Below are 25860 nucleotides of genomic sequence, written 5' to 3'. Positions count from 1 at the left end.
AGGCCTTCTCTCCGTCAGCAAAACCCAGACCCTCCGCAGACGGAGGGTGGTGGCTCGGGGTTCGCTCAGAAGAAAACCAGTGCCCGCTGGCTGGCGGGCACCCGGGCACCCACTTCCCCAAACAACAGGCTCCGGGGCCATTCGCCCCGCCTCATTCCCACTGGGAGACCCCCCCCTCCGCGCCCCGGGAACTGGGGCGCTGCAGAGGCAGCCCCCACCGTGATCTGCAGGTCACATCTGCCGGAAATCCCTCCCGCCCGCTGTCCCCACATTCCCTGTGGCTGCTGACGGACGGGTGGGGGCGGGGGCAGGCAGCGCAGAGCCGGTGGCCGGGTAATCCTCGCTCTGGCTCCACTGAGGATGGAAATAAAATTGCCATTTCAGCTCTGGGTGCAGCTGGGAGAGGCTGTCACTCCCCAGCATGCACAGAAGGCTTAGGGGAAGGATGCGCATGAATGAAAAAGAACTTTTCCCTTTTCCTACTCAGATTAAAGGGGACAGACCCACAGAGAGCAGGAGCCGGGGCATTTTCCCGTGCTAAGTGCCGCTGGGGTTTGGGTCCTGACCACAAATAGCTCCGGGCCGCATGCCAGCAAGGTGCTTGCTGAGGATCGCTTGTCCACCAGCGGAGGTCGCTATGGGCAACTGTCCGCACCGCGGAGGTGACCAGCCTTGCAGCCAGAGGGGTTCGCTAGCTGTGGGCACTGGTCCAGAGGGCACTTGGAGACAGGCTGCCCACTTGGCCCTATTCCCAAGACTGGTTGAGTCCAGCGGAAAGAGATGAGTGTGCCTTAATGTGGGAGGGGGGAGGGGGAGGGAGGAGGAGGGAGAAGGGGGGAGGGGGAGGGAGGAGGGAGGCGGGAGGAGGGAGGAGGGAGGCGGGAGGAGGGAGCAGGCAGCGGAGGGAGGAGGCAGCGGAGGGAGGGCACGCGCCGCGGGCGGAGGCGGCCTGGCTCTGGTTGGCTGGTCCCCGCGTCCTCCGCCGCCCGCCCCCTCCCCCTCCCCCTCCCCGCCCTCCCGCGGCGCTGGCGTCGAGAAAGTACAGTAAAAAGTCCAAGTGCAGCCGCTCGGCGCAAGATGGGGTCCGGCTCCTCCAGCTACCGGCCCAAGGCCATCTACCTGGACATCGACGGGCGCATCCAGAAGGTAGCGCCCTCCGCGCCGCGTCGCTGGCGGCGCAGGGCCCCTGCCGGCGCGCACCCCCGCCGTGCGAGCCCGCCGCGGGGACCCCTCCCCGGCGACAGGCGACCGCGGGGGTCGCGGCGGGCCGGGGGCCGGGGCGGGGGGCGCGCGGGCCGCGGGCCGGGGCGGGGGGCCGGGCGGGGGGCCGTCGTCCGCGCGCGCGCGCGTCGCCGGCCCGGGGCCGAGGTCTCCACTCCTTCGGCCTGAGCGGGGCAGGTGTCCCCACGGCGCGGCCGCCGGGCAGGGGGCGAGCGCGCGCGCGGGCTGTTTTCCCGTTCCGCGGGGACGGCTTCCTTTGTAACGGACTCATCCGGCTGCTGGTCCGTTCGGAGGCCGGTCGTGGTTGTCCTTTCATGCTGATCGAGCGACCCCCGGGGCGGACGCCCGGAGCGCGCGGGCAGACCTGGGGGTAGGGTCCGCGCACGCAGGAGCCCTGGCCGGCGCCCCCCGCCGCCCCCCGCGGGGACCCGCCAGGCTTCCTGGCCGGGGCGCAGGTGGGGGGCGGGGCTGGCGCAGCAGGGGCTGCTCCCAGCTGCGTCCTGGTCCCCATCCCTCGCAGGTGGTCAGTTCTGGCAGCAGGGGGGTGGCCTGCGTTGCTCCACGTCCTGGGCCCCCAGAGAGACTGCGGTGCCGTTCTGCTGTCCATCCGCCCTCCTCTGCAGATGCGAAGCCCCTGGGTGTCCAGTGTCCCTGACCAACTTGAGTCTCATTAGACAGGCATCCAGAGCAGACCCCAGTGTTGGGGGCCCCTCCCCTTCTGACCCCCGAGCCCCTGGCCTGGGGCCAGAGCCCTGATCCCTGCTTTTCTGCCTGGCGGCGAGGGACAAGAAGTGGGGAGGTCATCCTCCCGAACAGGGCTGGACGGCGTCTCACCTTGCTCCTCCTCAGCCAGGCGGAGTCGTGCCCGGCTCTGGGCTCCCAGGGTCCCATGCCTCCGCCCGCTGATAGACTTGTCAACACGCCGCCTGGCTCACACCCTGTCCCCAGCGCGATCCCGGGGAAATGAGAAGTCCAGGCCCCCTTCCCTTACTACGGCCACTTTAATAGAGTCAGATAACAGGAAACAGGAAGCATCTGTCGGCCCCCTTGGGTCAGCAGCGCCGGGCAGTTGGGGGACGGCAGGACTAGGCCAGGTCTCCCGAGCTCCAGGACCAGGCACCTGTGATGGCTCAGAAATTTAACAGCCCCCTCCGAGGAAGGAATACACCCCTGCTCTGGCACGCACGCATGTGTGCACATGTGCACGAGCGTGCATATACATCCCCACACAACGTGCACGTGAAAACACATTTGCATGTGCAAACCCAGACACACAAACATGCATGTGCCGCCCACAAACACACACTCAGAGCACAAGCGCGTGCACGCACGCACACATGCAAACGCGCAGACGTCACACACGTACACAAGCACACGCTCCTCCCCCAGCAGAGAAGTGCCAGAGGTCGGCCTTTTTATCTTTTGGAAGAGGCGAGATGAGGCACTGTCACCAGGTCGGAAGTGACAGCTCCTTTGCAAGGACTTCACAAAGGTCTCCCAGAGAAGCACTGGAAGTCGGGGGCGTGGGGGGAGTGGGGAAGAGAGGTTGGGGGGCGGGGAGCAGAGGCCAGTGCGGAGCCCGGCAGGCTTCACTGTCATTGTGGGCAGGGTGATCTTCCCCGGGTGACACACCCAAGGTTGGGGTGGCCTCCAGGAAGGCAGCCCTGCAGCGGGCCCTGGGCGACCTGGGGCATTCAGGAGGGAGCCGCGGCCTTGGGAGGGGCCAGGTCCGATGTCGCCGCTCTCTGCCACCGTGAGCGAGCCCCCGGCGCTCTGAGCTGGCCTACCCCTCTGTAAGGAGGGGAGCGAGGTCTGCCGCGTGACGGACGGCCACGAGGCGTGACCGAGGCCCCGTGGACAGCCGGGACAGTGCCGGGGCAGGACGGCACTGTGCACCCGCTCCCCGTGGCCCGCGCATGTCCCTTCCTGCCGGCAGGAGCGGAGGAGGTGGGCCGCGGTCGCGAAGCCTCTGCCGCCCGCCTGACCATCCCTTCCTCGTCCTTGACCTTGCTCGGCGCCCTCTCCCTTTGCTGTTGACGCTGTTGGAGGCTCGTAGCTGGACTCGCAGCTCTGGCCCAGAGCCGAAGCATTTGGGGTCCCAGGCTGGTCACCCCTCAGCACCTTGCTCCCCAGGCCGGCAGACGTGTCCCCGCCAAGCGCCTGTCGGCCCTGTGCTCGGCTCCGAGCTGTCTCCTGAAAGTCCCAGGCTCTGGATTAGTTCGGAAGTTCCCATCCCGCCTCCCGGGTCTGTGTCTGCTCCGCATCTGCGTTTCTTTTCTGTGCCCACACAGACCCGCCTTGCTCCCAAGGAGGGGGCAGGGCGTGGGGGAGGGGAGGAGGCGCAAGCCACCCCTGGCACGCCCGTCCTCCTGCGTCCCGCCCTGTCCTCGGTCCTGCGGCTCCTGCTCCCTGCCCGCCCCCCGGCTGCCCCGTCGCTGGCCGTCCACGCTCCCCCCAGAGCATACGCACACGGGAGGAGGGACAGGACTCCGTTCCCCGGCGGTTCCTGCGGGGTCGCGGGCTCCGGCAGAGCGTGAGGGGCAGGCCCACAGCTCTTTGATGACAGGCCGTTCTCAGCGCCTCCACTTCCATCTCGGGGGCTTCGGTGGATGGTTTCATCTCTCTGGCCCCGTTTTCTCGACAGTCACATGGGGTACCAGGAGCCCTGCTTGCGTGACACTTGAACGTGACACTCAGGATGCTCGGTCACTCCTGCTGAGCACCAGGCCCTGCCTGAGCCCAGCGCGGGGCCCGGGCCCAGGGGGTGGGGGCACAGGGACCGAAAGCGGCTGGGCAGGCCCCTGTGATGGATGGACAGGAGGACCAGCAGGACCCGGCGCGGGGAGGGGCTGCCGCATGGGGCGGGGGCCCCGTGGCACGGCCGGCAGCCTCGGGGGGGCCCGGGGAGCACCGCCGCTTGGCAGGGGTGCAGGGTCTCACAGCCAGCGGCTCCTCCGCCCTGTGCCCGCCGCCCGCCCCGCCACCTGGGGAGCACAGGGGGGATCTGGCGCCTTGGGCAGCAGGTGCAGGGGGAGGGGGCGGGAGCCGGGTCCCCAAACCCGGAGAGTCGGGGCGCCCGTGCCGGAGGAGGCTGCTGCAGGTGCCTTTGCCCAGGGAGTCTGCGCCTGTCCGCTCAGCCACCCCTGGCCAGAGGGCCTGGCCTCACGCCGCTCCCTCCTCCCACTCAGGGACGGAGAAAGGTGCGCTCAGCTGGGTGCCCACGGCTGGGCGGGAAGGAGCGGCGGGCACTGGGGGGCCCAGGTTGGGGGGAGGCGGCTCCGGCCTGGCCTGCTGGTGGGTCAAGGCGTGGGTTTGCTGACTTTTCCAATGGGGCAGAGTGAGGCCTTTGTGAGGTGCCCCCAGCCTGGCCCTGGGCTTGGGTTTGGGGAGAAGCCCGGGCTGGACTGACCACCGCTGCGCTCGCGGCCACGTCCAGCCGGAGCCCAGCACCTGCCGCGCTCGGCCTGCGGGCCTTCTCCACCCCGTCCTGCCCCTCCCCAGGGACTCCGCTCTGTGGCTCAGGCCCTCCTCCCCACCCTTGCAGCCCAGCGACCGTCCCCGGGTCCAGCTGAAAGGAAGCCCGCTGCCCACTGAGAGTCCCTCCCGGCCCCTGCCCGGCTCCCGCCCTGCGCCCCAGTGGGGCTGCGGCCCCCTGCCTTCGGCACAGACGCCACGGGCATCGTGGGCTGGCTGTACGGCCCCAGAGCAGCCCCGTCTCCCGCTGGACAAAGGCCGTGCCTGTCCCCAGCCTTGTCCGGTGTGGTCAGCGCCCTGGCCGCAGGCATCTTTTCCCCCCAGGACCGCGTCTGTCCTGCCATCTGGCAAAGCCCAGCGAGAATGTCCCTCCGCCGTGACACCTGCTCGGCTCCGCACCCAGAGGGCCCTCGCCCGCTCCTGGGGGCCAGGCACCCCCATCTGGTGCTCTGGGGGCCTCGCAGCCCCGCCCACCCCCGCCTCCCTGCGGGTGGACAGCGACTGCCCTGGGCCCCCGTCACCACTTTCGGCAAAGTCCACTCAGCTTCCTTGAAACATTTATGACTTGAGATCTTTGAACAGATACTAAAATGATAACATAAACTACATTCCAACCGAGGGAAGGTGGAAAAGGGGTGATCCCATGCCCTTCTGGGGTTCCCGGTGTGAAAACGGAGTTGGGGGGCCGGCAGTGACGGGGAGGGGGAGCAGGGAGCGCACTCGGGTCCCCGGCCCAGCCCCTGGCTCGCGATGACCTCTCTGTCTCCGGCGGCGGCAGGGCCAGCCTGTGAAAACTGGTAAGAGGTCTGGACTCTCAGTCTTTCTCAGGAAGCAGATCAGCCGCTGAAGCGTCAGCCCGGCCGCCGGCGATGCCGCAGCAGGCGCTGTCACCGCAGAGCGGGGGGTGCTGTCCCCCGCCCGCTCCCACTCGCCGTGGCCTGAGGCTGCTTAAACCAGACATTCTGGCACGTGGAGACCCTGGGAGTGGGGGTGGCTAGAGGCTTGAGCCCCACAAATGTCATCGACCCAGCGGGCCGCACTCCCGGGACTGGAGGAGGTCTTTGGAAAGGAGGGCTCAGAGGGTGCCCAGGAGACACAGAAGGGCCTGGAGTGTCCCCGCTGAGACAGCAGCGGCCCAGCAGCTGGTCCCGGCCCGGGGTCCCCTTGCTCCCCATGCTCTCCCCGCAGCCAGATGGGCAGGACGAGGAGAGCCGGTCCCGCACAAGCCCACTGGGCGCCCGCCGTGGCCTCCTGCTGCACAGAGCCCAGCCCCAGCCGGCAGGGCGGCTCGTGGCCGGTGCGCTCCGCAGCCCAGCGGCGCGGCTCGGAAGGGCCGAGGTGGCCCCGCAGCCCCTCGCTCCGCTCGCCGGCCCCTCTGCCTTCACGGCTGACGATCTGCATTTCCAGAGTTCTGAATCTTCCTGAGAAAAAGCATTCGCAAGCCGTGCACCCCCAAAGACCCGCCGGCAGGAGTGTGGGTGCGTGCGCCCCTCCCTGGGCCCGGGGGTGCTGACACACGGTGGGTCGCCACACGGGTGCGCTCCACTGCCTGGAGAGGGCTCAGACTTCCGTCTGCAAAGACGTCTCTGCAGTTGCGGGTGTGGGTTACGCCTCGGCCCGTCCACCTGCCGCCCCGCCTGCCGCCCCGCCGCCCCGCGCCCCACTGGCTCGGCCACCCAAATAGGAAGTCGAAGGTTCCCGAAAACTTGGTCCCGACGCGAGCGACGAGGGGCCAGCAGCCTGCTCAGTTTGCGTTGGGTTCCTGGCTAAGACTGTTTTCGTTTTTTAAAACTGTAGTAAAATGCACACAGCGTGAAATGGCAGCATCTGTGGCCGGTCACCAGCGCCCGGTGGCGGGTTCAGGCCGACCAGGCGCTGTGTGTCCAGCAGGGGTTCCGTCGCCCTCGGGGCCAGCGGCACACGGCGCCGACTCACTTTGTACGCAGAGCGATTAACGGAACCCAGCGACTCAGACTCTTTTTACCGTCACAGCTTCTGCCTTTGGGATTTATTTTTCGTAACTTTTTAATAGCCTTACACATAACAGAAAAGGAGGCATAATTGGCCAGAGATCTTGAACAGTCTCTCCACCCGGAACCGGGGTTGGCGAGAACAGCGGACCCCGAGCGGCGTCGCCGAAGGCTGGCTGGGCAGCAGCGGCGGGAGTGGCCGGCGGCCGCGTCTGCCTGGTCCGCGGCTCCCGCCATTTCCAAAGCGCTTTGGGGAGCGGCCCCCCCCAGCACGTTCTCACTCTGGTCGTGCCATGGAAGCGTTGCGCGGGGAAAAGCCATGGCGTGGGGTTCGGCGTCGGCCCTCGCACGTGCTCTGAAGTCTCGGCGAAGCCTCTGGCGCACGCCTGGAACGTTCCACCACCACGGCGGGTAGCAGAAGATCCTTAGGACGCACAATGCCCCCCAGAGCCCCCAGCGTGTGCGGCCGGGGTCCTGACGTGTCCGCGTCCTGAAGGCTGAGCCCCAGACAGCATCTGAACACAGCCCGGCATGGTCCCGGGCGGGGGCCCACAGAGGAGCTTCCTGCGGCTAAGTTGTAATGGGACAGTGAGTGTCCTCCTCAAATATTTCTCGAAACGGTGCTGGTGGCACCGTACTGGAAGGGTCGAGCTGGGTCGCAGCCTCGGGCCGCGGAGAGGACACCCCAGTGCAGGTGAGGCTTGGGTGACCGGGAGCAGCAGAGCCCCCGGCAGGTGAGAGACGCGCACCTGGTGGGCGGGGCAGGCAGAGGGTCAGGCCCGCGTCCCCCAGTTCCCCCCATGTTGACCCCTCGTAGCCATCACCAGTTCTGCAGGGTTCCCGTGGACGAGCCTGGCGGGCGTGAGCTGAGGGTCCCGCAGACGCAGACCGACGCTCTGAGCCACGGAAGTGTCCAGGCCACCCCCACTCCTGCACCCCGACACAACACCCAGAAGATGATAGAGTGCCAAGCCCCGCACCCTACTTTCCAACTAGGCCTCCACTCAGCCTCGCCCCTCCCAGGCCTCTCCCCGAAGCCCAGGCCTCTGCGGCTTGGTGCTGGAGCAGGCGGGGCCCCCGCTGGGTGCCGGCCTCCTGGAGGGCTCCGGGTCCCCCCTGGCCTGGGGTTTCTGATTCAGTCTTAGCCCCTGCAGTGACCCCGCAGTGCGTCCTGCAGAGGGGAGACCAGCCAGCCCCGAGAGCACCCCCGGGAGCCAGGCCGGCCCCTCGGAGCACCCCAGCTCCCACAGGTCCCTCCGGAGTGCGGGGCGCGGCTTCTGGAAGAAAGAGCCAGGCGGTCAGCGGCCTCAGCCAGCCGTGGTGAGCCCCGCGAGGCCGAGAGCCGGTCTGTCCACGCAGAAGGCTGCCTGGCAGCGTCGCCACGCTCGATGCGGGTGCCGTGGCGACGGTGCCATGCTGGTCCCCGGGAGACGCCGCCCGGGTCAGGCTCCTGCCATGGTGCCATCGAGCAGAGAGCCCCATCTTTGGGGTGCACGGAGCAGCGACGGAGGGGGCACGCGGGGCGTGGTGTCCGGCCTGGGGGAGAAGCAGGACGGTGGCAAGGCCACTGCAGCCGCCGCGGCCACAGGTGCGGAGCCGCGTCGGACCAGCTGAGGCCCCGTCGCCCACACCCTGAGACGTTTCTTTTCGGGCAAGAAAACTGTGCTCAATTTTTCTAATGAAATTTCAAGCAATAGAAAGGAAAGGAAAGCGGGGAGCAGCAGAGGAGGGAAGGAAGGCCCTCCCCCCACTGCAGACGGGGCTCCTCGGGCTCCCCCAGGCCACGCGGCCGGCCACACCCACCGGCCTTCCCCGCGGCCTCCGGCCCAGACGCACTCGGCCGCCATTGGTGGGTGCCCGTGTGCAGGCCGCAGAGCCACCGCCGCGGTGCTCGCTTACCGGGGTGCGGAGCTCTGTGGGTCTCAGCTGGGGAGGGTCCCCCGACCCCGCCTCCCGGTCGTCGACGGGGATTCTTGGAGTCTCTCGCCCTGGCCAGACACCGCACCAAGCCAGGCCACGTGTCGGGAGAGGCCCCGTGGGTGCCCCCGGCACCTGCTGCACGCTCCCCCACCCCAGGGTGCCGAGGGGCCCTGAGCCAGGGGCGGCCGGCGTGGGCCATGCTGGGGTTCTACTGAGGCAGAGCTGGGTCGGGCCGGGTGGGGACACACGTGTCCTGCCTCCACGGCTGCCCGTTCTCTGAGTCTGAGCTCAGGGAGCAACGGGGGTGTCAGCCCGAGAGACGCCCCCGGAGCCGCCCTGACGCCCCCGGGCGAGCTCGGCTCAGCACCGTCCTCACAGCCACCGCCTCGCCTTCGCCTCCTCGTCCCCGTGACCCGTGATTTATGACAGTGGAGACCGGCCTCAGACACCAGCAGCGGAGGAAACAAAACGCAGCCACCTCGAAGGACGGCGGCAGTGGGGGGCGGATCCGCCCTGATGAACGGGCTCTGGGCAGAGGCCGCACCGCGGCCGCCGCGGGAACGGCGCAGAGTCCTGCCCGGCCCGGGCCGGAGCCGCAGGCCGCGACCGGGCAGTGTGGGCGGCTGTGTCCTGCCGGACGTCCTCGCCCGGGACGGCAGCTCCTCGCGAGCCCCCCACCCCCGCCCTGCCCCCACCCAGCCCACACCAGCCAGGACCTGCCCCCCAGCCCCAGCGGCCCCTCCCGAAGTCTGGTCCCGATCAAAGCGCACTCCGTGCCTCACGCGGCTTGAACGACGCCCGTCACCTGCACGAGGACCCGGCTTCCTCCTCCCTGTGTGCCGTCAGCTCCCCCCACCCGACTCTGCGATCTCCTTTGGGGCCCCGCTGGGGGGCCCGGGATGATCTCACCGCGAGAGCGCGATCTGATCACACCCGCAGAGACCGGGTGCGCCTGGGTGGCAGGGCGCGTGGCCTCGCGGCCGTAGGTGGACGTCCGGCCCCAGCTCGCTCCACGTCTCCTTGCTCCGCCCCCGGCTCTGCGGTCCAGGCTCACGCGACCCCTGCATCTGAACCAGGGGCCGCTGGCCTGGAGGGCGGGCGGGCACAGCGAGGGGTCCCCGCTGCCGGCCCCCGCCGCCCGGCGCCCCCTGCTCCCGTGGCCTCCCCGGCCCCCAGGGCAGCCTCCGGCCCAGCGGCTCAGGCCCGCCTCGTCTCCGTGTGGTGGTCGGCATCGCCGCCTGCCCGCCCGCCCGGCGCGGGTTGCAGGCGGGGTCTTAGGGTGCTCTCTGCTCCCCACCGAGTGTCGCTGTGTTTCCTGATTCGTCTGACTCGGGTTCGACACACGTGCCTCTCACAAACCACACACGTGCACACACCACGCACACACATATACTGCACACACCACGCACACGCGTGCACACACACAGGCGCGCACACCACGCACACTTCCCCGGCCGGGGCCCAGGCCCGGCTCGCACGTCGTGTCTGCGTCTCCGCGAGTCGCTCTCCGCCGTATGCTTCCGCTGCCCGCCGCTTATCTGCTGAGGAGCACGTGCGGCTTCTGGTCTTTGGAACATGCCTTAAAGATCTACGTGTTTATATATAAACATGTGTATTTATGGAACATATGTTTATAGAACATATGTTGGATATACATACATATAAAACCTGAGAAATGGAAAGGGAGGTTAACTTTTCATGTGATAATCGCAGTGTGGTCATCGTAAAACCACAAGAAAGAGATCTTCTGGCTTAGAAATCCACGCAGAGATACAGACAGAGGAAACCACGCGGTGTCTAGACCGAGCTTTAGGATGGCGCGGGGCGGGGCTGCCCTGGGGTGCGGGCGGAGCAGGGCGCCCTGGAGTGGCCGGCGTGGGGGCAGGAGCGGGGGGTGGGCTTCGCGGGGCCACGTCGTGAGCTTCCGTGCGTCCCTGAACATTTCCATCATGCCGAAGCTTTCGTCTAAAGAGAGCACGTGTCGTGGGCCGGCTCGTGGCGGGAAGCAGTAGTTTCTGTCTTTATTTTATATTCTTTTCACCCGCAGTGACCAGGAAACTGCCTCCTACGTCGAAAAGGGACATAAGGCCTAATACAGATTTTGTTTTAGCAAAAACTAAAGAGCCGCGGCTGGGCGCCTGGCAGGCCTCGGTGGCCCACGCTCACCGCGGCCTCACCGTCAGGGACCCACGCGGGGTGACCCACGTTAGCCACATTCGCGTGTGCCATGCAGCGAGGGGTGAACTGCAGGTCGGTCGCAGGGGCGCACCGATGGATGGGCGGACAGTGTTCGTCTTCCTGAGAAAGGAATTGGAGCGTTCATTCCTGGAGCACCAAAAATCGACAAAATGTGGGATTCCGCTTCTGGTCTCTTTTAGCTTGTTTGTTTTGTTATTAAACACTGGTAGTTCTCGGGTGCTGAAAAGGCAGTAGAAATTCACCTTTTAACTCCCCCAAAGACAGAAAAGTTGCGGGTTTTCAGCAGATTGGAGCTTGGCTGTTCCGCGGGCTGGCCTGGGGGCTCCGTCCTGGGGCAGGATCGTGGGGCCCGGGAGCCAGGCTGAAATGCTCTGGTTTGCTTTGGGGCGGACAAAGCCTTGTAGAAGCTTGTGTGAAAGCTCACTCGTCTATAAAAGCCATAAAAAGTGAACCGTGGTCTGAGAGACAGAGGAAAAGGAATTTGAATTGGTTTGCTTTCCCGTGGGAGGGCGACCCCAATCAATAGTCATTCCGAGTGGGCAACCGGAGTGTCAGTAACCCGAGAACAAGGCAAACAGAGAAGGCACACTCCATTCAGGGCACGTGGCAGCGGCACGATGTCCAAGAGACGCCCCCCCCCGACCCCCGCTCCCCATGCAGACCCCACTGGAACTCCGACTTCCGCACGGCGCGCACCTCTGGGCTCAGAGCCAGGCGCGTCTGAGTTGGCGTCCTGGGCCACACCGCCCAGGCCAGGCCCGTCTCTCCTCTCCCTGCGGCTCAGGGTCCCAGTCTGCGGTGGGGATGATGACGTCACCAAGCTCGTGAGGTCTTCACGAGGACCGGGCTTGTACGGCGCTTGGCTCGGGTTCTGGCCAGAGCGTGGGCTCGGCCTTGTTCAGTGGCGGTGGCGGTGGTGGCGGTGGCGTTGGTGGCGGTGGTGGTGACAGTGGCGGTGACGGTGGCGGTCACGGGGGCGCCCTTGGCATCGTGAGTGACATCACACAGAACCAGCAGGTGCAAAGTTCCGCCTCCGCTCCGTCCACACGGCAGGGCACTTGGGCGTCCGCCAGCGCGTCCCGACCTGGTGGGCAGACCCCGGCTCGGCGTTGGGAGGCGGGGGGACAGGCCTCGTCTTCCGAAGTCCTCCCCCCTCGTTTAGTGGCTGCGAGCGTGACCCTGAACGCAGGGAGGCCGGGTCGGCCCTTCCGCCCGACGCGTTTCTGTCGGCGCCGGCCTGGCCGTCCCCGTAACGAGCGCACGTCTGTGCCACTGCGACCCGGGTTTGCACCGCGCTTCGGATGAGGCTGGGCGTGGTCGACGATCGATGCAGGGACCTCGTCAGAGCGGCCGGGCTTCGTGGTGGCGCTCGAGTGAGGACACCCTTTGTCCCGTACCGGACTGAAATGCCCGCCCGCGGGAATAAGGCCGTGTGTCCTCCACGTGTCTTGCTTATGAAATGGCCTTCGAAGGGCCGCGGACGGGCCTCCCGCCCCGGGGGAGAGTTTCAAGGCCCCCCCACCCCCCGTCACAGCTGCCTCTTAACTTGGCACTTACCGTGTGCCAGGCCCCCATGCGCCACACCGGACCCTCCGGGCATTCCACGGGGAGGTGGGACCCTCGCTCGCCAGTGCAGCAGGCGCCGCTTAACCAGGGGGAGCGAGGCCGGGCGGGGCCGCACCCCAGGGCCCGGGGGGCCCTCACCCGCCAGTGCAGCAGCGCCCCCCGCTTCCGTGACACTTGGTGTCACGATGTCCCCAGGGCCCCGCCAGCCCCTTGGTCCTCGTTCAGCGGCCCAGGGGGCTCCCGGCCCCGTCTCGGCTCTGTCCCCACACCGCCTCTGCCCCCCCGCCCCCCGATTCTGTCCGGGCGCCTCCCTCTCCCACACCAGGCCCCCCCACTCGTAGCCACGTGCCATTTACAGTCTGGTTGGTTAACCGTCGTTTAATTTTCTCCCCCACTTGGCTCCGTGCCAGAGTGTTCGCTCCAAACAAACATGGTGACGACCTTTTCTCTCTCATGACAACTGCCTGTGAGCGGGGTGCGGCGGTGGGGGGGTTGGGGGTGGTTCCGAGCGAGCGGCCGTCAACCCGGACTCCGCTGCCGGGTCCGGCTGGCTTTCCTGTGCGTGACAGGAGCCCTGCGTGGTCACCGGAGAAAGTTTGGAAAATGCAGAGCAGTGCGGAAAAGAGAATGAAGTAGTTTGTGATCCCGGCGGGTGGCCCGGCGGCACCCCGGCACCTGCCAGCGCCCGCCGAGCGAGCGCCGCTGGGCGTGTGCGTCTCTGCTTCCGCGACTTCATCCCGGTCTCTCCGCTCAGCTGGCATCAGCCTCCCGCCCGGGGAGCACTAAATAGTCTTCAAACGCGATTTCAACGCTCATGTAACGCTCCGCCCCGGAGACCTACCAAAACGCCGTCATTTACAAGCCGTTCAGCGGAACGCACGCTGTAAGTGACCCGAGGGGTGCCCCTCGCCGCACGTCTCCGCATGTGGCAGCGCAGGGCAGGGCTCCGGGCGCACGGCCAGCGCCCGCCGACTCGTGGAAGGCCGGGCGCGGCCCGATGCCTGGTGGATACTCTTCCTGTTTGCCGTCATGTCCTGAGGAGCAGGCGTCAGAACCGGGGTTCCGGGTCGGAAGGCACGGCCGCCGAGCTGCGTAGACACCCGCCCACGCCTGGAAGAACATCCCCCCCTCCCTCCCCCCGCCCGCCGGGTGGGGCCGGCGCCTTGTTTCAGGCGAGCTCCTGGGGTGGGCGCACACTCGCGAGTGGCCATGAGAAATGCCGCAGGGCAATCTGGGCGCCTTCACCCAGGGGCCCCCGATGCTGGCGCCCTGCAGGACGACAGTGCGGCCTTCCGGGCTGGCGTCATGGAGACAGCGAGCCGGCCACCGGCCCCTGCGCCCGTCCGGCTTCCCGCTCTGTGGCGCTCGTCGAGTGCAGGAGTTCCCTCCCCCACAGCTGCGTCCCATGGAGCATCTCGGGTCACCGCTCACGATACCGGAGCTGTTCCTTCCCCCCCACCCCCACCCCCTTCCCCGCCCGCACCCCCCACCCCGTCCCTGACTCCGGCTGACGCCGACCTGCTGTCCCTCACTGTAATTTGGTCACTTCGGGAATGTCACATAAATGCGGTCAGACGCGTGTGGCCCTCTGGGACCAGCCATCACTCACCCCGCTCATGTCCCGTGTGGCCCGCGGTGGTCGGCGTGCCGGCCAGAGGCTCCCCGCGTCTCGGCGCAGGACGGGGATCCGCGGTGTACGTGGACGACGCGTGTTCGCCACGTGCCGTCCCAGGGCGTCCGGTGCTTCTGGGTCTGGGGCCCGCCCCTCGCGTCCGGGCCGATTCCATCATTCGCCTTCCGTCTCCCGGAGGCCGACCTGGTTGGGTTGGGGACTTCTGTGTCCGCGCGACGTTGACAACGAATCGAAGTCGTCCCTCCTGGGGAGGGCCCCCTGCTGGAAGCGGAGGGGTCGTCCCTGCTCCCGCCTCAGGGCCTCTGTGCGCCTGGCCGTCACCTGCAGCTCTGGCCACGAATCACCTGGGGGGAAAGACTGCGGAAGAATCATAAGGTGGAAAATGCTGCTCCAGAGTCGTCGCCCCAACTTCGAAGGAGCGCGAGGAGAACTGTCACCGAGGCGCTGAGTAGGGCGTCGCACAGTGGGCATGAGCGGTGACAGCGTGTCTCACAGCGGCCGACCCCAAAAGCGCGACTGACTCGACACAGTTTTTAATGGTTTTGAAAAGAGGCTCAGACGTTTTCTGTGATGTTGAAAGGGAGCCAGCGCCCTCGCCAGAGGCGGCCGGTTGGAGCGCAGACATCCGAGGATGCGCGGAGACCGGCACTCGGGGCTGCGCAGCGGGCAGCGCCGGCCGCGCCCGTGGGAGCCTCACACGGCTCCGTGTGCCGAGGACCCTCAGCTCGGGGCTCGACCCGGCTCGCGCGCGGGGAGGGTCGGCCGTCCCGTGGCGGGAGGCGCCCGACGCCGAAGTGCCCTCCGCCCTCCGCCCTCCGCAGGCAATATCCGGGGGACGGAAGACCCTGAATTTTCATCAGTTTCTCTCGTCTTGTTTTAATATTGCGGCTGTCAATCAAATGACAAAAGAGCCTGGAGTGATCCGTGGCCTCCGGCTGGAGGCCAGCACAACGTCCTTACCTCCCGCCCTTGGGTGCTCTATATTTCCCGATGAAGGCTGAAGGGTTTGCAAAATGAGTCAGCAGGTGCACCGAACGCCTCGTGCCCTCTGACCAGGCTGCCTGGGGCAGGACTGGGGCGGGGTGGGGGGGCGGTCTCCCCAGGCCAACCAGCGTGCCTGCTGGTTTCCCACAGCCGCTCCAGCCCCGGCGCGTGCCGAGGCCGGCAAAGACGCCGCCGCACGCCCCGCCTGGCACACGCCTGGGCCCCGCCGAAGGCTCACGAACCGAACAAGCAAGGCAAAAAAGCACGACTCTCGCACGAATGTGAAATGACCATGCGCCAGAGACGTTACCCAACTCGTCAGCGACCGAGGGGCCCGGTCGGATGTCACCTCCAATTCGGAGGAGAGGTCGCAGACGCATGCCCTGGCACGCGGAATGCCGAAAGGCATTCGCTAGGGTCGCTGCGTGGTTCGCCAGCAGGTGCACCCTGTGGGGTCCTCACCCCAGACGGCCTCCCGGCCTCCGGCCTGTTGTCAAAAATACTCTCCCGGAGCGATGACTCTGGACCGCAGGACGAGGCGGTGCGGGGCAGTCCATGCAGGGCCCCCCAGCTGGCTGGTTTGTGTGCCCAGGCGGGGAGGCGGCCCCCTCCTGTGGCACACCAAGTCTGGGGTCCAGAAACAGAGCTGGGCCCCGGGGCGAGCCAGAGGCAGGACTAAGGCTGCAGCAAGGGCCCCGGCCGGACCCGGACAGCGGGCGCCGGGGGACGCAGCTGCCGATGGCCCCGTCACCGATGATGACCTTGTCTCCACCGCCAGGCCGGCGGCTCGCGGGAAGGGGCATCAGTCACAGAACACACGTTTGTGGGGACCGTCTGCGTGCTGAGTTCACCTGTAGCCAGCACAGGGGGACGCAAACCCACCGTGGCCGGAAAACGGGGGGCGGGGTGCAGGGGGTGGGCACCGACATGCGGCCTCCCCACCGGCCCCCTCCGTCCCTGCTCGGCCTCCCCTCCCCACTGGCCCCCTCCCCCCGCCCTACCCGGCTCCTGCCGGCGAGCAGAGGAGGCAGAAGGTGGTGCGAAGGAAAAGCATCTGAGTCGCAAACGGGGCCCTTGGGTGGGGCCCCACGCGCTGTCCAGGGAGGGTGGGACCGCCGGGCACCAGGCGCCGATCCCGACGTGCCCCCCCCACCCCCCCGCTGGCCGGGCGGACGCCAGGCGCCGTGCACCTCACCCATGATTCCCTTCCCCGTGGAGACCGTGACCCTCCCCTGGATTGGTCACACGGCCTCGGCCCCCAAACCCTGACAGTCAACTCTTTCAAAGCTAATTCCCTTTAAAAGCGTTTTTCCTCGCACGACGGCCCCCGTGAAGTCATCGGGGCCTCGCTGACGTGTGGCGGCATTAAGCCAAGGGCATCCATTGGTTCGTCAGACGCCACCGAGGACAGACGTGCAGCAGCAAGGCCGCCTGCAGGGCGTGTGTGCAGGAGGCGCCCGATTTTCCCCAAGGCCCCTCGCGAACGGGAGGGCGGGGCCGGTCGCGGCCCATCTCGGCCATGTTCTTCAAATAAGCCTGCAGGTCGGGGCCGAGAGGAAGCCCCAGGCCGGGCGGCCCCGGAAGCCGTGCCCACCGCTGGCCCTGACGGCCGCCGCCCGTGTCTTGCAGGTGGTCTTCAGCAAGTACTGCAGCTCCAGCGACATCATGGACCTGTTCTGCATCGCCACCGGCCTGCCGCGGTGAGTGTCCCGCGCCCGCCGCTGCGGCGAGTGGCCCACGTCCGCCCCGGGGCCCGCCTGTCGGGTCCCCCCGACGGGAAGGGTCGCCGAGGACGGGGAGCGGAGGGCAGGCCAGTGGGCTCACCTGGCCATGGGAGCCCTTCGGTCCGTGTCAGGCTGCCTGCCGCCCGCCCACAGGAGAGGAAGCCACCGAGCAGACTGACCAAAACGACCGTCTTGGGAGTCTTTTTCTTCCTTTCATTTGTGCATCTGCTTTTGGAGAAAGGGCAGAAGGCGGCCGTGTTCGGCCTTGGTCCCCGCCTCCCAACGTCCAGCAGGTGTCTGTTCTAGCTCAGGGTGGGGCGGGGGGTTGCTGCAGGTGGACGTTTGGGGACCGACTTCAGAGATGAGTTGAAAAGACCGGTCGTCCGCCCTAGGAGCTGCTCTCCCAAATCAGCAGCTGGTCATAGCCTCGCGTTCTGACCGTAGAGTGACCCAGAGTAGCTTCTCCGTGGCAGCCGCCTTCCAAGGACGGTGAGCAGCCAGGACAGTGGGCTCCCACAGACAGGCGAGGAAAGGGGGTTCAGGAGATGACAGTACATGCTCGACGTTACGGCAAATGGCAGTTTGTAGCAGCAAAACAGCCCACAGGGAGGGCACCGTTCATCCAGCACCGCGCCAAGAACAGGAGAGTGTCCGTGACGTCACCGTCACAGAAAGACCCGAGACCGTACGTGAAGTGGCCGCAGCGACCAGCTCGTGGGGCCGGCGGAAGCCGGGGGAGCCTCGGCCCGCCCGCCTTGGGGGGCGCCAAGGGAAGCGCAGTGGGGACCTGTCCCTGCCCGCCGCGAACAGTCACTTCTCTCTTACCCCAGTGTCATTGCATCTCCCGGCTCAATAAATCAGACTTTCCAATTCCCATTTTAAACGACTTGGGGCCACACGGCCTCTCCACTCGATCGGTGGACGGAGCCCGTGGCTGGAGGAGGCGCCGGGGGGCCTGGGCCGGTTGGCCCCGGCCCTGGCCCCTCCCTCGCTCGAGGCCCGTTCAGGGGTGCGGCCCTGACCCGCGTGTCTTGCAGGAACACCACCATCTCCCTGCTGACCACGGATGATGCCATGGTCTCCATCGACCCCACCATGCCCGCGAACTCCGAACGGTAAGCAGCGGGGGGCCGTGCCTGCCTGGTGCCGTCTCTGACACCCCCACGCCCACGTGAGGGGCTCTGTGGTTGTCTCCATAATTTCCTGCTGTAGGAACATCTGCGTTTAAACCAAAGACGGGGGTGGGGGAGACAGGGTGCGGAACCCCCCGGCCCCAGGCCCGAGGCAGCGAGGCTTCGATGCGGGGTGCTGGTCCGGTACCGGCGGAGCAGGCGCGGTCCCCGGGGACCTGCAGCCACTGTCGCCCCGTGCGTCCCCCGGGAGCTGCCGAGCGCCACCCCCGGCCCTGGTCACGAGCCCCGCCAGGAGCCGTGTGATCGGCTCCCTGGAGATTCCAGCGGCGCTCCCTTGCGAAGACAAGTCACTGAGCGACCAGTTGGCCTGACGCGGCCGCCGCAGACAAGGTGCCTTGTCGCAGGGGACGTGTCGCTCACCCCGCGCCCCGCCAGGCGGGCCGGCCTCCGGGACCCACCGCGTCTGCCCCGGCTCACACGGTTCCTGCGGGCGGCATCACCAAGATGCCGGTGCGTTCCCGCCCGAGTCGTTGGCACCACGCGCTTGGCAGGTGCAGCCGGCCGGCGGTCGAGCCAAGGGACGGCGAGCGGGCCCGCCCACTCCGGCCAGGCGCCGCGGCGGGCCGGGGCAGCCCCGCAGTCCTCGCTGGCCCACATGGACCGTACGCCTGGGCAGCCGCGGCCCCGGCGACGCAACCTGTTGTGTGGACCAAACGTGACCGTGAAACGGAAGCTCATCGTTCACACGACCTCGCTAACGCATTTAGAGTTCTCCCGAGCCAGGAAGACCGGCGCCGCGGAGGAAGCCGCACCCCGATTTCTGAGTCGGCCGCGTGCGCCCCCCGCCTTCGTCCGAGTGGCTCAGCGGCCCTGTCTTCTCTCTCTCGCAGCACCCCCTACAAAGTGAGACCCGTGGCCACCAAGCGGCTCTCCGGTAAGCCTTCGCTGTCACTTTAAAAATTAGAGGAAGAGAAAGCTCCAGGCTCCCCGGGGGATTGGCTGTGAGTTCGTTCAGCCTCGTTAGCCTCTTGCAGGATCTAAAGCCACGTGCTACTTACTTTACGGCCCAGGATTTGGCCTCTCGGGGACCCCTCCCTCTCCCGGAGGACGTAGCAGACCCTGGCCGGCAGCCCACTCCTCCCAGGCCCGGCGGCTGTGAGCCGCGGAGGCAGGCCATTCGTCACCCCCGAGGACGCGGCAGGCTCGGTGCCGTTTCGGTGGAACCCCGGTTCCTCCGGCCCTTTTACCTCTTCCTCACGTGTGACGTACGCTAGTGAAATGCTGCCGGGGGGATGTCCTTTGACGAGCTCCGGAAGATCCACGTGCCCCTGTCACTGTCCCCGGAGCCAGGACGGCGACCTTTATGGCGCCTGGTGCCCCTTCCCCTTGAGCCCCTTGCTCGACTCCTGGTTTCGGACACCGCAGGTGAGACTCGACTCTCCACAAGCATCGGGTGATGGGGCCCGCGCGGTCCGCGGTCGCTCCCGCTCTGTGGAACGGCTTCGCCCCGCCGTGCTGGATGCGCGTCACACGGCCGTGCCTCCCGCGGGCGGGTCGTGCCCCGCGCTGCGGCCGGACCCCGGCCGGTGTGTCCGTGACCTGCTGGAGGCCTCTGGGCTGTCCCCTGGCCTGGCCCTGTCTGACAGGCCTGCCCCTGTCTGCCGTCCTTCCCCGGGCCAGCCCGGGGTGTGGCTCGTGGAGAGCGTGCACGGCGTACCCCGCCGTCACTGGGGGGACCATGCTGTAGCCGTGAGGCCGGGCCGGTCGGCAGCGGAGTTCGTTCGAGCCCCTCGTACCCTCTCCCAGACTCTGTGCGCTCGCCCTGCAGATCCCCGGCGGACGGGCATCGAAACGGCTGGCGGGGCCGTGGCCGCATTCGCTGCTCTTCTTGGCCCTCTCGGCCCCGGCTTCGTGTGTCGTGGGGCGGGGGCCCCCACACCACGGCGGCCGCGCCTCCTCCTCCGTGACCCCCTTCCCGCCGCCCGGCCGCCCGGCACTGCCGCGTGGAGCCCCTCCCGGCCCCTGCTGCCAGCGTGGCTGCGTCTTCGCGTTTGGAGCGGATTCCTCGCAGGCCGCGGTCGTGGCGACTTCATCCCTTTAATCGGCGCTTCTAAGCCGTGGACGTTAAACGTAACTGCCGTGGCGGCCGCGTTCCAGTGCGCCGCCTGGAGGCTCGCGTCCCGTTTCTCTCCTCCGGTCTTTCTCGACGTCTCGCTCGCTCTTCCTGTGTCGTTTGGCTACTGCGCACTTTCTGAATTCCATTTTCTCTCCCTCCACTGCCGATCCGTGAGCCGTGCTCGGTTTTACTTCTTCGCGGTCACTCTCGGTTTTACGACCCGCGTGGTGGGCTGGCGCGGTTGCGCTCCACGTCACGCTCTGCTCCGCGGCGCGCGGAACGCCCCGCGAGCGGTGCCGTCGCCTTCTGCCGCCGACGACACGTTTTCCTCCCCTCGTCATGGAGTCGTGTCGTTGGTCACCTAGGTCCGGTTTCTCCCGTTAAAGAGCGTGGGCTCCGTCCCGGCCGGCAGTTAAGTTCTGTGCCAAGCAGCCCGGGGCCTCTGAGACCTGCTTCTGAGCTTTGCCGGGACGGCGGTCAAGTCCCTCTGCCCAGGCGTCGTCCCTCGGGAGTCTCCGCCGGACTCCAGCTTGACCGCCAGGCATCCTCCCCCTGGGCATCTGGAGCTCAGACGTCAGGAGAGGAGGTTGGGGCATGCTGGGCGCAGGTCGTCTGGAATCCTGCAGGTCCACGTTGAGGCCGCCGCGGTGGTTCTCCTGGGGGCAGGGGTGGGCGGTGGAGGCGGTGAGGCGTGGTCGGGTTCCGGCACATTCCAAAGGAAGAGCCAAGGAGGAGTCAAAGAAGCCTCCAGCCTGAGCTGCTAAGGGAGCTCACCCCACCCCATCCCACGAGGGCACGAGCCTCCGGCGGCTCTGCTCCGGGCCTGGACCGAGGGGCTCTGCTCTGGTCATGCGGGGCGTGGTTTGGCCGGCAGACTCGAGTGTCGAGTAGCCAAGTCGAGAGGAGCCTGGAGCTGCCTCTCAGCTGGGGACGTGAGGTGGGGAGTCGGCAGGGGCGGGGAGGCCTGAGCCCCAAGACCTGTCACTCAGGGGCAGAATTCCGGAGGAAGGAGGGTGGTCATTGGTGACCTGACACCAGGCAGGGCGGAGGGGCTGGCCCGGGGGGCGGGTGCAGCAGGGTGAGCTCCGGGCAAGGGGTGCGGGGGCGTCCGTGCTCGTACCTGCAGCCCTGTCGCTGGAGGAAGGATAAAGGGGTGTCCGAGACCAGCTGGGACCAGTGGGAGGTGGGCTGGGCTCCTTACGGGGAGGCAGGTGACAAAAGCTAGAGCCAGGGTGAGTGAGTAGAAGTGGCCACGTTGGGGACTGAGCCCCGCCTCCCACGGGACTTGGGGTGAAGGGCTGGGGGTTCACGTCCTCGCGGGGCGCCCAGGAGTTGGCGGAGCCAGGGACCTGGGCAGTGCCGCCCGCACCTGGGATCCCGGGAGCCACAGCAGTGCGGCGGCATGCCACACCGCCGAGCCCCGACCCCGGCCGCGGACTTCCTCTGCGCGGGCACACCGGAGGGCGGAGGGCCCCCGCCCCGGGACCGGCCTCCTGGCGAGAGGGGGGCTGACGGGGAAGGCTGGCGTCCGTGCCCGCGATGGCACACTTCTCCGGTGTCACTCACACAGCTGCTCCGAGGGACCCTGGGGCCTCGAGCTGCAGCGGCCCCCACAGCGGCCCCTCGCCCTCCGAACGCCCTGCCAGCCCCCAGCTCCTTGTCCCCGGGTCCGCTTTTGCGGGACTGGACCTGAGAGCCGCGGACGGGGGGATGGGACGATAAGGACCAAGGGCCACCCGCTCCCCTCGAGTCAGTGGGCGAAACGGCCCAGGAAGGGTCCCACAGAACAGAAATCAGAACACATGCCGAGGAAATGAAGTGATTCGTGATCATGCTTAGCGCGGCGCCCGCCCCTTGGTGAGCGCTCACTCAATAAATGTCAGGAAGTGGTGGCTATCACTTAAAATGACCTCGAAGGCATTTTCAAGTGGCTCCTAGGCTCCCTGGAATTGCTGGATTTTACTAGACTAGGAATGCGGCCTCAGGGCTAAAACCAAGGGCAGTGCTGGCCGCGTCCACGTGCGAGCCGAGCTGACGCTTGGCGTTTGCGGACAAGCATCTCGTTTATGAGAAACGCTAGTGCTTCTTAATAACATTTTCTAATTTTAGTGCAATCTTATTGCAAACAGCTTTCTAATGACAGCCTTAGTCACTGTGACTGGCATTATTTTTAAAAGAAAAAGGACACGGTGTATAGACTGAAAAGGAGCCACCCGCCCGCGACGCCCAGGGCCTCGCTCTGTCCAGCCTCTGCGGCTCCGTGGGCTTGCATGTCCACGCTCCCACCGGGGCGCGGCGGCCCGCAGACGGACCGCAGCCCTCAGCCCGCGACCGTCAGAGGCGGCCGTGGCCGACAGCAAAGGGGAATCCGTGCCGCGGCTTCAGAGCCTGGTGGAGCGAAGGCCACAGGCACCTCGAGGCAGCAGACTACACGGCCGGGCTTGGGGGGCCGGGCGGCCGCACACGCCCCGTCCAACTGCAGCAGGGGGCACAGGCGTGAAGCGTGCCGGTCATGGGCTCTGGTGATGGGCATGTGCGTGTGGCCACCAGCCCCGCTGAGGCGCGGCGCCTCCGTGCCCCCAGAAGAGCCCCCTGTGCCCCTCGTCAGGCCGGGCCGCACACCCCTGGAGAAAGCGCCGTGCCGATCCGTTGGGCTGGGCGCCTCGTGTGAGACCCGCGCGTGGCGTCTGTCCACTGTGGCGTCCACGCGTCCTTGGCTCGCTCGCCGGCGGATGTGGGGCGACGCCCAGTCGGGGCGAAGCCGCTGCGAGCGTCACCCCTTGGTGGCGTCGGGCGGCTCCCCCGGGGGGTGCCGCCGGTTCCCACGACGAGCGGATGTCTGCCACACCGTCGTCCCTGGTGGCCGTCCCGTCCCACGCTCCCTCTGGCCGTGTGCGAGTGGCCAGCTCGCCGCCAGCCCGGCGGCAGGCGGCTCCGCGCTTTGCACGGGAGACGAGCGGGTTAAACGGGAGACGAGCTGGCAGGCGTGGAGCCGGCCCGGCCCGGCTTTACTGAGCCTCTCCTGAGCTACAGTGATTGATGGGCGTGTTTTAACGTGCTTCTTGGCTGCTCGAATATCTCGCTTCGGAAGGACTCTGTTCCGAGCATTTCACTCCTCGTTTAAGCCGGCTTGCGTTATTTATCACTGGTTTGTAGGAAACTATATGTTCTGCATGTAATTCATTGTTCAGAGGCGTTTGGCAAATATCGTGTTTCCCAGAGCGTGACTCCCTTTTTTCATTTTCTTGATTTGGACATTCGATGAGCAGAAGTTTTTGATTGGATGAGGTCCAGCTTGACAAGTTTTTCTTTTATGTTGTGTATTTTCTGTGTTTTCTCCAAGAGCCCTTTTTCTAAGGTCAGGAAGATAAAGGTTTAGGGGATTTAGGGTCATAGCTGCCATATTTTCATCTCTGGTCCTTTCCAAATTCCCTCTGCGTGAGGCGTGAGGTGGGATAGGACCTCTTTTTCCGCACTCACGGATCAAGCTGTGACAGCGCCTCTCGGAAAATCAGCCTGCCTCTCTCACCGAGTCACGCCGGCACCTCCGTTGGGAATTACTCGTCTCTCTGTGGGCAGGCCTCCTTGTGGACGCGCTGTCCCGTCTCGCCGATCTGCTGGTCTCCCTGATACCAAGGCGGCCACACGGCTCGGTCGCTGCAGCTTGAAGTCGCGTAGCCGGCCACGTCTGCGCCCCGGGCCCTTTACCCTGCAAATTTTAGAGCAAAGAGCCAGTTCGTCGATGTCTTTAAAGTGACACGTCGATTCTCAGTTCTAAAGCGACATCGATCGGGACGGCACACAATGTGTTACCTTAACTTAATTTGGGGACCACGACATCTTCACGGTGTGGTGTCTCCCCAACCACGAACAGAGCACACACCCCCTCGGCAAGCTCCACGGCCTCCTGATGAAGGCCCTACATGCCTTGTGCTATATTTTCTGTGTTCTGGTGTTACCGTAAACGGGGTCTTCATTTAACTTTCCCTTTCTTTGCTGCTAGTTGATAAAAAAATACAGCAGATTTTTGGATGGTGACATGGACCCTTCTGATGTTCAGATGTTCAGTTCCGGTACTCGTTCTATAGATTGCTAGAATTTTCCATCGAGACAGTCACGTCTTCTGGTGGGAAAGGCAGTTTTACTTCCCGCATCCCAGTCCTTGGGGGTTTTTACTGTTTTACCTGTCTCGATGGTGTGAACGGGGCGGGGGCCTCGCGTCATTCAGGGGGGCGCCGCCACTAGGGAGTGTCTGTCACGCAGGCCACCACGTCTCCGCAGCTGCCCCCGTCACGTTGAGAACGACCTCCCAGTTTGGAAAATGTCTTTGGTCTGATGTCCTTGGACAAAATTCTTTGTTAAATGGTATCGGGTGATTTTTCTGCGTAGACGGAGATGGCTTCAGGAGTTTGCGTTTGTTCCCAGTTTCCTCACAGTGTGCATCATACACAGGCGTTGGGTTTTGTCACAAGTTTGTTCTGCATCTACTGAAACGGCCGTAGGATGTTCTGTGGGTTTTGGTAGATACACGGTGGCAAGTATCCACCTCCGTAATGTCACTAGGAGTAGATACACTGTGGCAAGTATCCACCACCGTAATGTCACTAGGAGTAGATACACTGTGGCAAGTATCCCCCACCGTAATGTCACTAGGAGTAGATACACTGTGGCAAGTATCCACCACCGTAATGTCACTAGGAGTAGATACACTGTGGCAAGTATCCACCACCGTAATGTCACTAGGAGTAGATACACTGTGGCAAGTATCCGCCACCATAATGGCACTCGGCTGCCTCTGAGGGGCCTAGCAGCACCTCGTCAAAGCCACGCCGCGAGTCGTCAGCGGCATCCGTCCTCGTGCCTTCGGCCACCGGTGAACATGAACAACTTCTCAGTAGGGCCGACAGGGGAAGGGACGCTGTGCCTTTAAGAGGTCACGGTGCAGCGCGGAGCCTTATCGTGCCCCGGGTTATAAGGAACCTCCTCATTCTGCACACCTGGTTTATGACGTTCATAAACAGCGAACTGCCTATGACTGCCCTGGGCTAGGATGGCCTCGACCAGCCGGAGGGGCCCGGGAAGGAACAGGGGGACAGGTGAGTGCGCCCCTCTGCCTTCCCCGGACTAGAGGTGGCGACGCCCCAAGGTGTGGAGGGGGAGTCGGACGGGGCGTCCCCCTCCCGCCCTTCCCAGGCAGAGCCCCGGACAAGAACGGACAAGAACGCACCCCCAGTCTGCAGGGGCGTGCGCCTCTTTGGGGCCACGCACTGCGGGTGATTCCCCCATGTACAGTTCGGCCCCCCCCGGGTGGCAGGGGCTTTCCTGCTCTAGGAAGGTGTGTGTCGGTCGTGTTTCTGGTGGGATGTTCGGCGTCCAACCCTGTCACCTCGGCGAGGCCGATGACGGGAAACACGGCTTGTCGCATCGTGTCAACGGCGCGGACACACAGCAATGGTCTTGGGCCACAGCCGCACACACATCAAGAGATGGGGACCGCTGGGGAGCCCCAAGGCGCCTCGCGCCTGCCTGCGGCACCGCTGGGGAGTCGAGAGCTGGGGGTCCAGACGCCGGCGCGGCCACCTGCGCCGCCGTCCCTCGGTGCCCGGGCTGGGGGCCAGCACATCACTAGACTCAGTCTCCGGCCACTGGCCTCGGGGGAGACAGGCCGGCAGCCCGGGCCGCGGGGCCCAGAGGACCGAGTCCTTGCAGCTCTGTCTGGCGCGAGGCGCAGAGAGGCCGCAGCGGTGAGCCAAGCGCACACTCACGTCGGGCCGTTTCAGAGCAGGGGACACCGGCCCCGCTGTCCTGGGCGCCGGTGACACCAGATGCTTGTGTCGCCCCGTGCAGGGGAGAAATGGGGTTCTCCACAACCAGCGAACAATTCCTGGGAGGGGTGGGCGCGGCCGAGGCCGGTTCCTCG

The 25860-nt window shown here is 66.2% G+C and overlaps 1 protein-coding gene across 7 annotated transcripts in view; it reads left to right on the top strand.

The window, feature by feature from the left end:
• The first annotated feature begins 938 nt into the window (after nucleotides 1–938).
• Nucleotides 939–25860, top strand: part of PDE9A (phosphodiesterase 9A) — a 57720-nt gene continuing 32798 nt past the window's right edge. For all 7 annotated transcript variants that reach the window (XM_036219158.1, XM_016143466.2, XM_036219162.1 and 4 more), the window contains exons 1-4: nucleotides 939–1146; nucleotides 16597–16667; nucleotides 17729–17806; nucleotides 18715–18758. In XM_036219158.1, the coding sequence (XP_036075051.1) occupies nucleotides 1078–1146; nucleotides 16597–16667; nucleotides 17729–17806; nucleotides 18715–18758 (262 nt within the window). In that variant the 5' untranslated portion in view covers nucleotides 939–1077. The remainder of the gene's footprint in view (nucleotides 1147–16596; nucleotides 16668–17728; nucleotides 17807–18714; nucleotides 18759–25860) is intronic.

Source organism: Rousettus aegyptiacus, unplaced genomic scaffold (genome assembly GCF_014176215.1).
Source record: "Rousettus aegyptiacus isolate mRouAeg1 unplaced genomic scaffold, mRouAeg1.p scaffold_m13_p_4, whole genome shotgun sequence".
Classification (NCBI taxonomy): Eukaryota; Metazoa; Chordata; class Mammalia; order Chiroptera; family Pteropodidae; genus Rousettus; species Rousettus aegyptiacus.
Note: the sequence above shows the minus strand (reverse complement) of the source record. Positions and strands in the feature narration are given on the sequence as shown.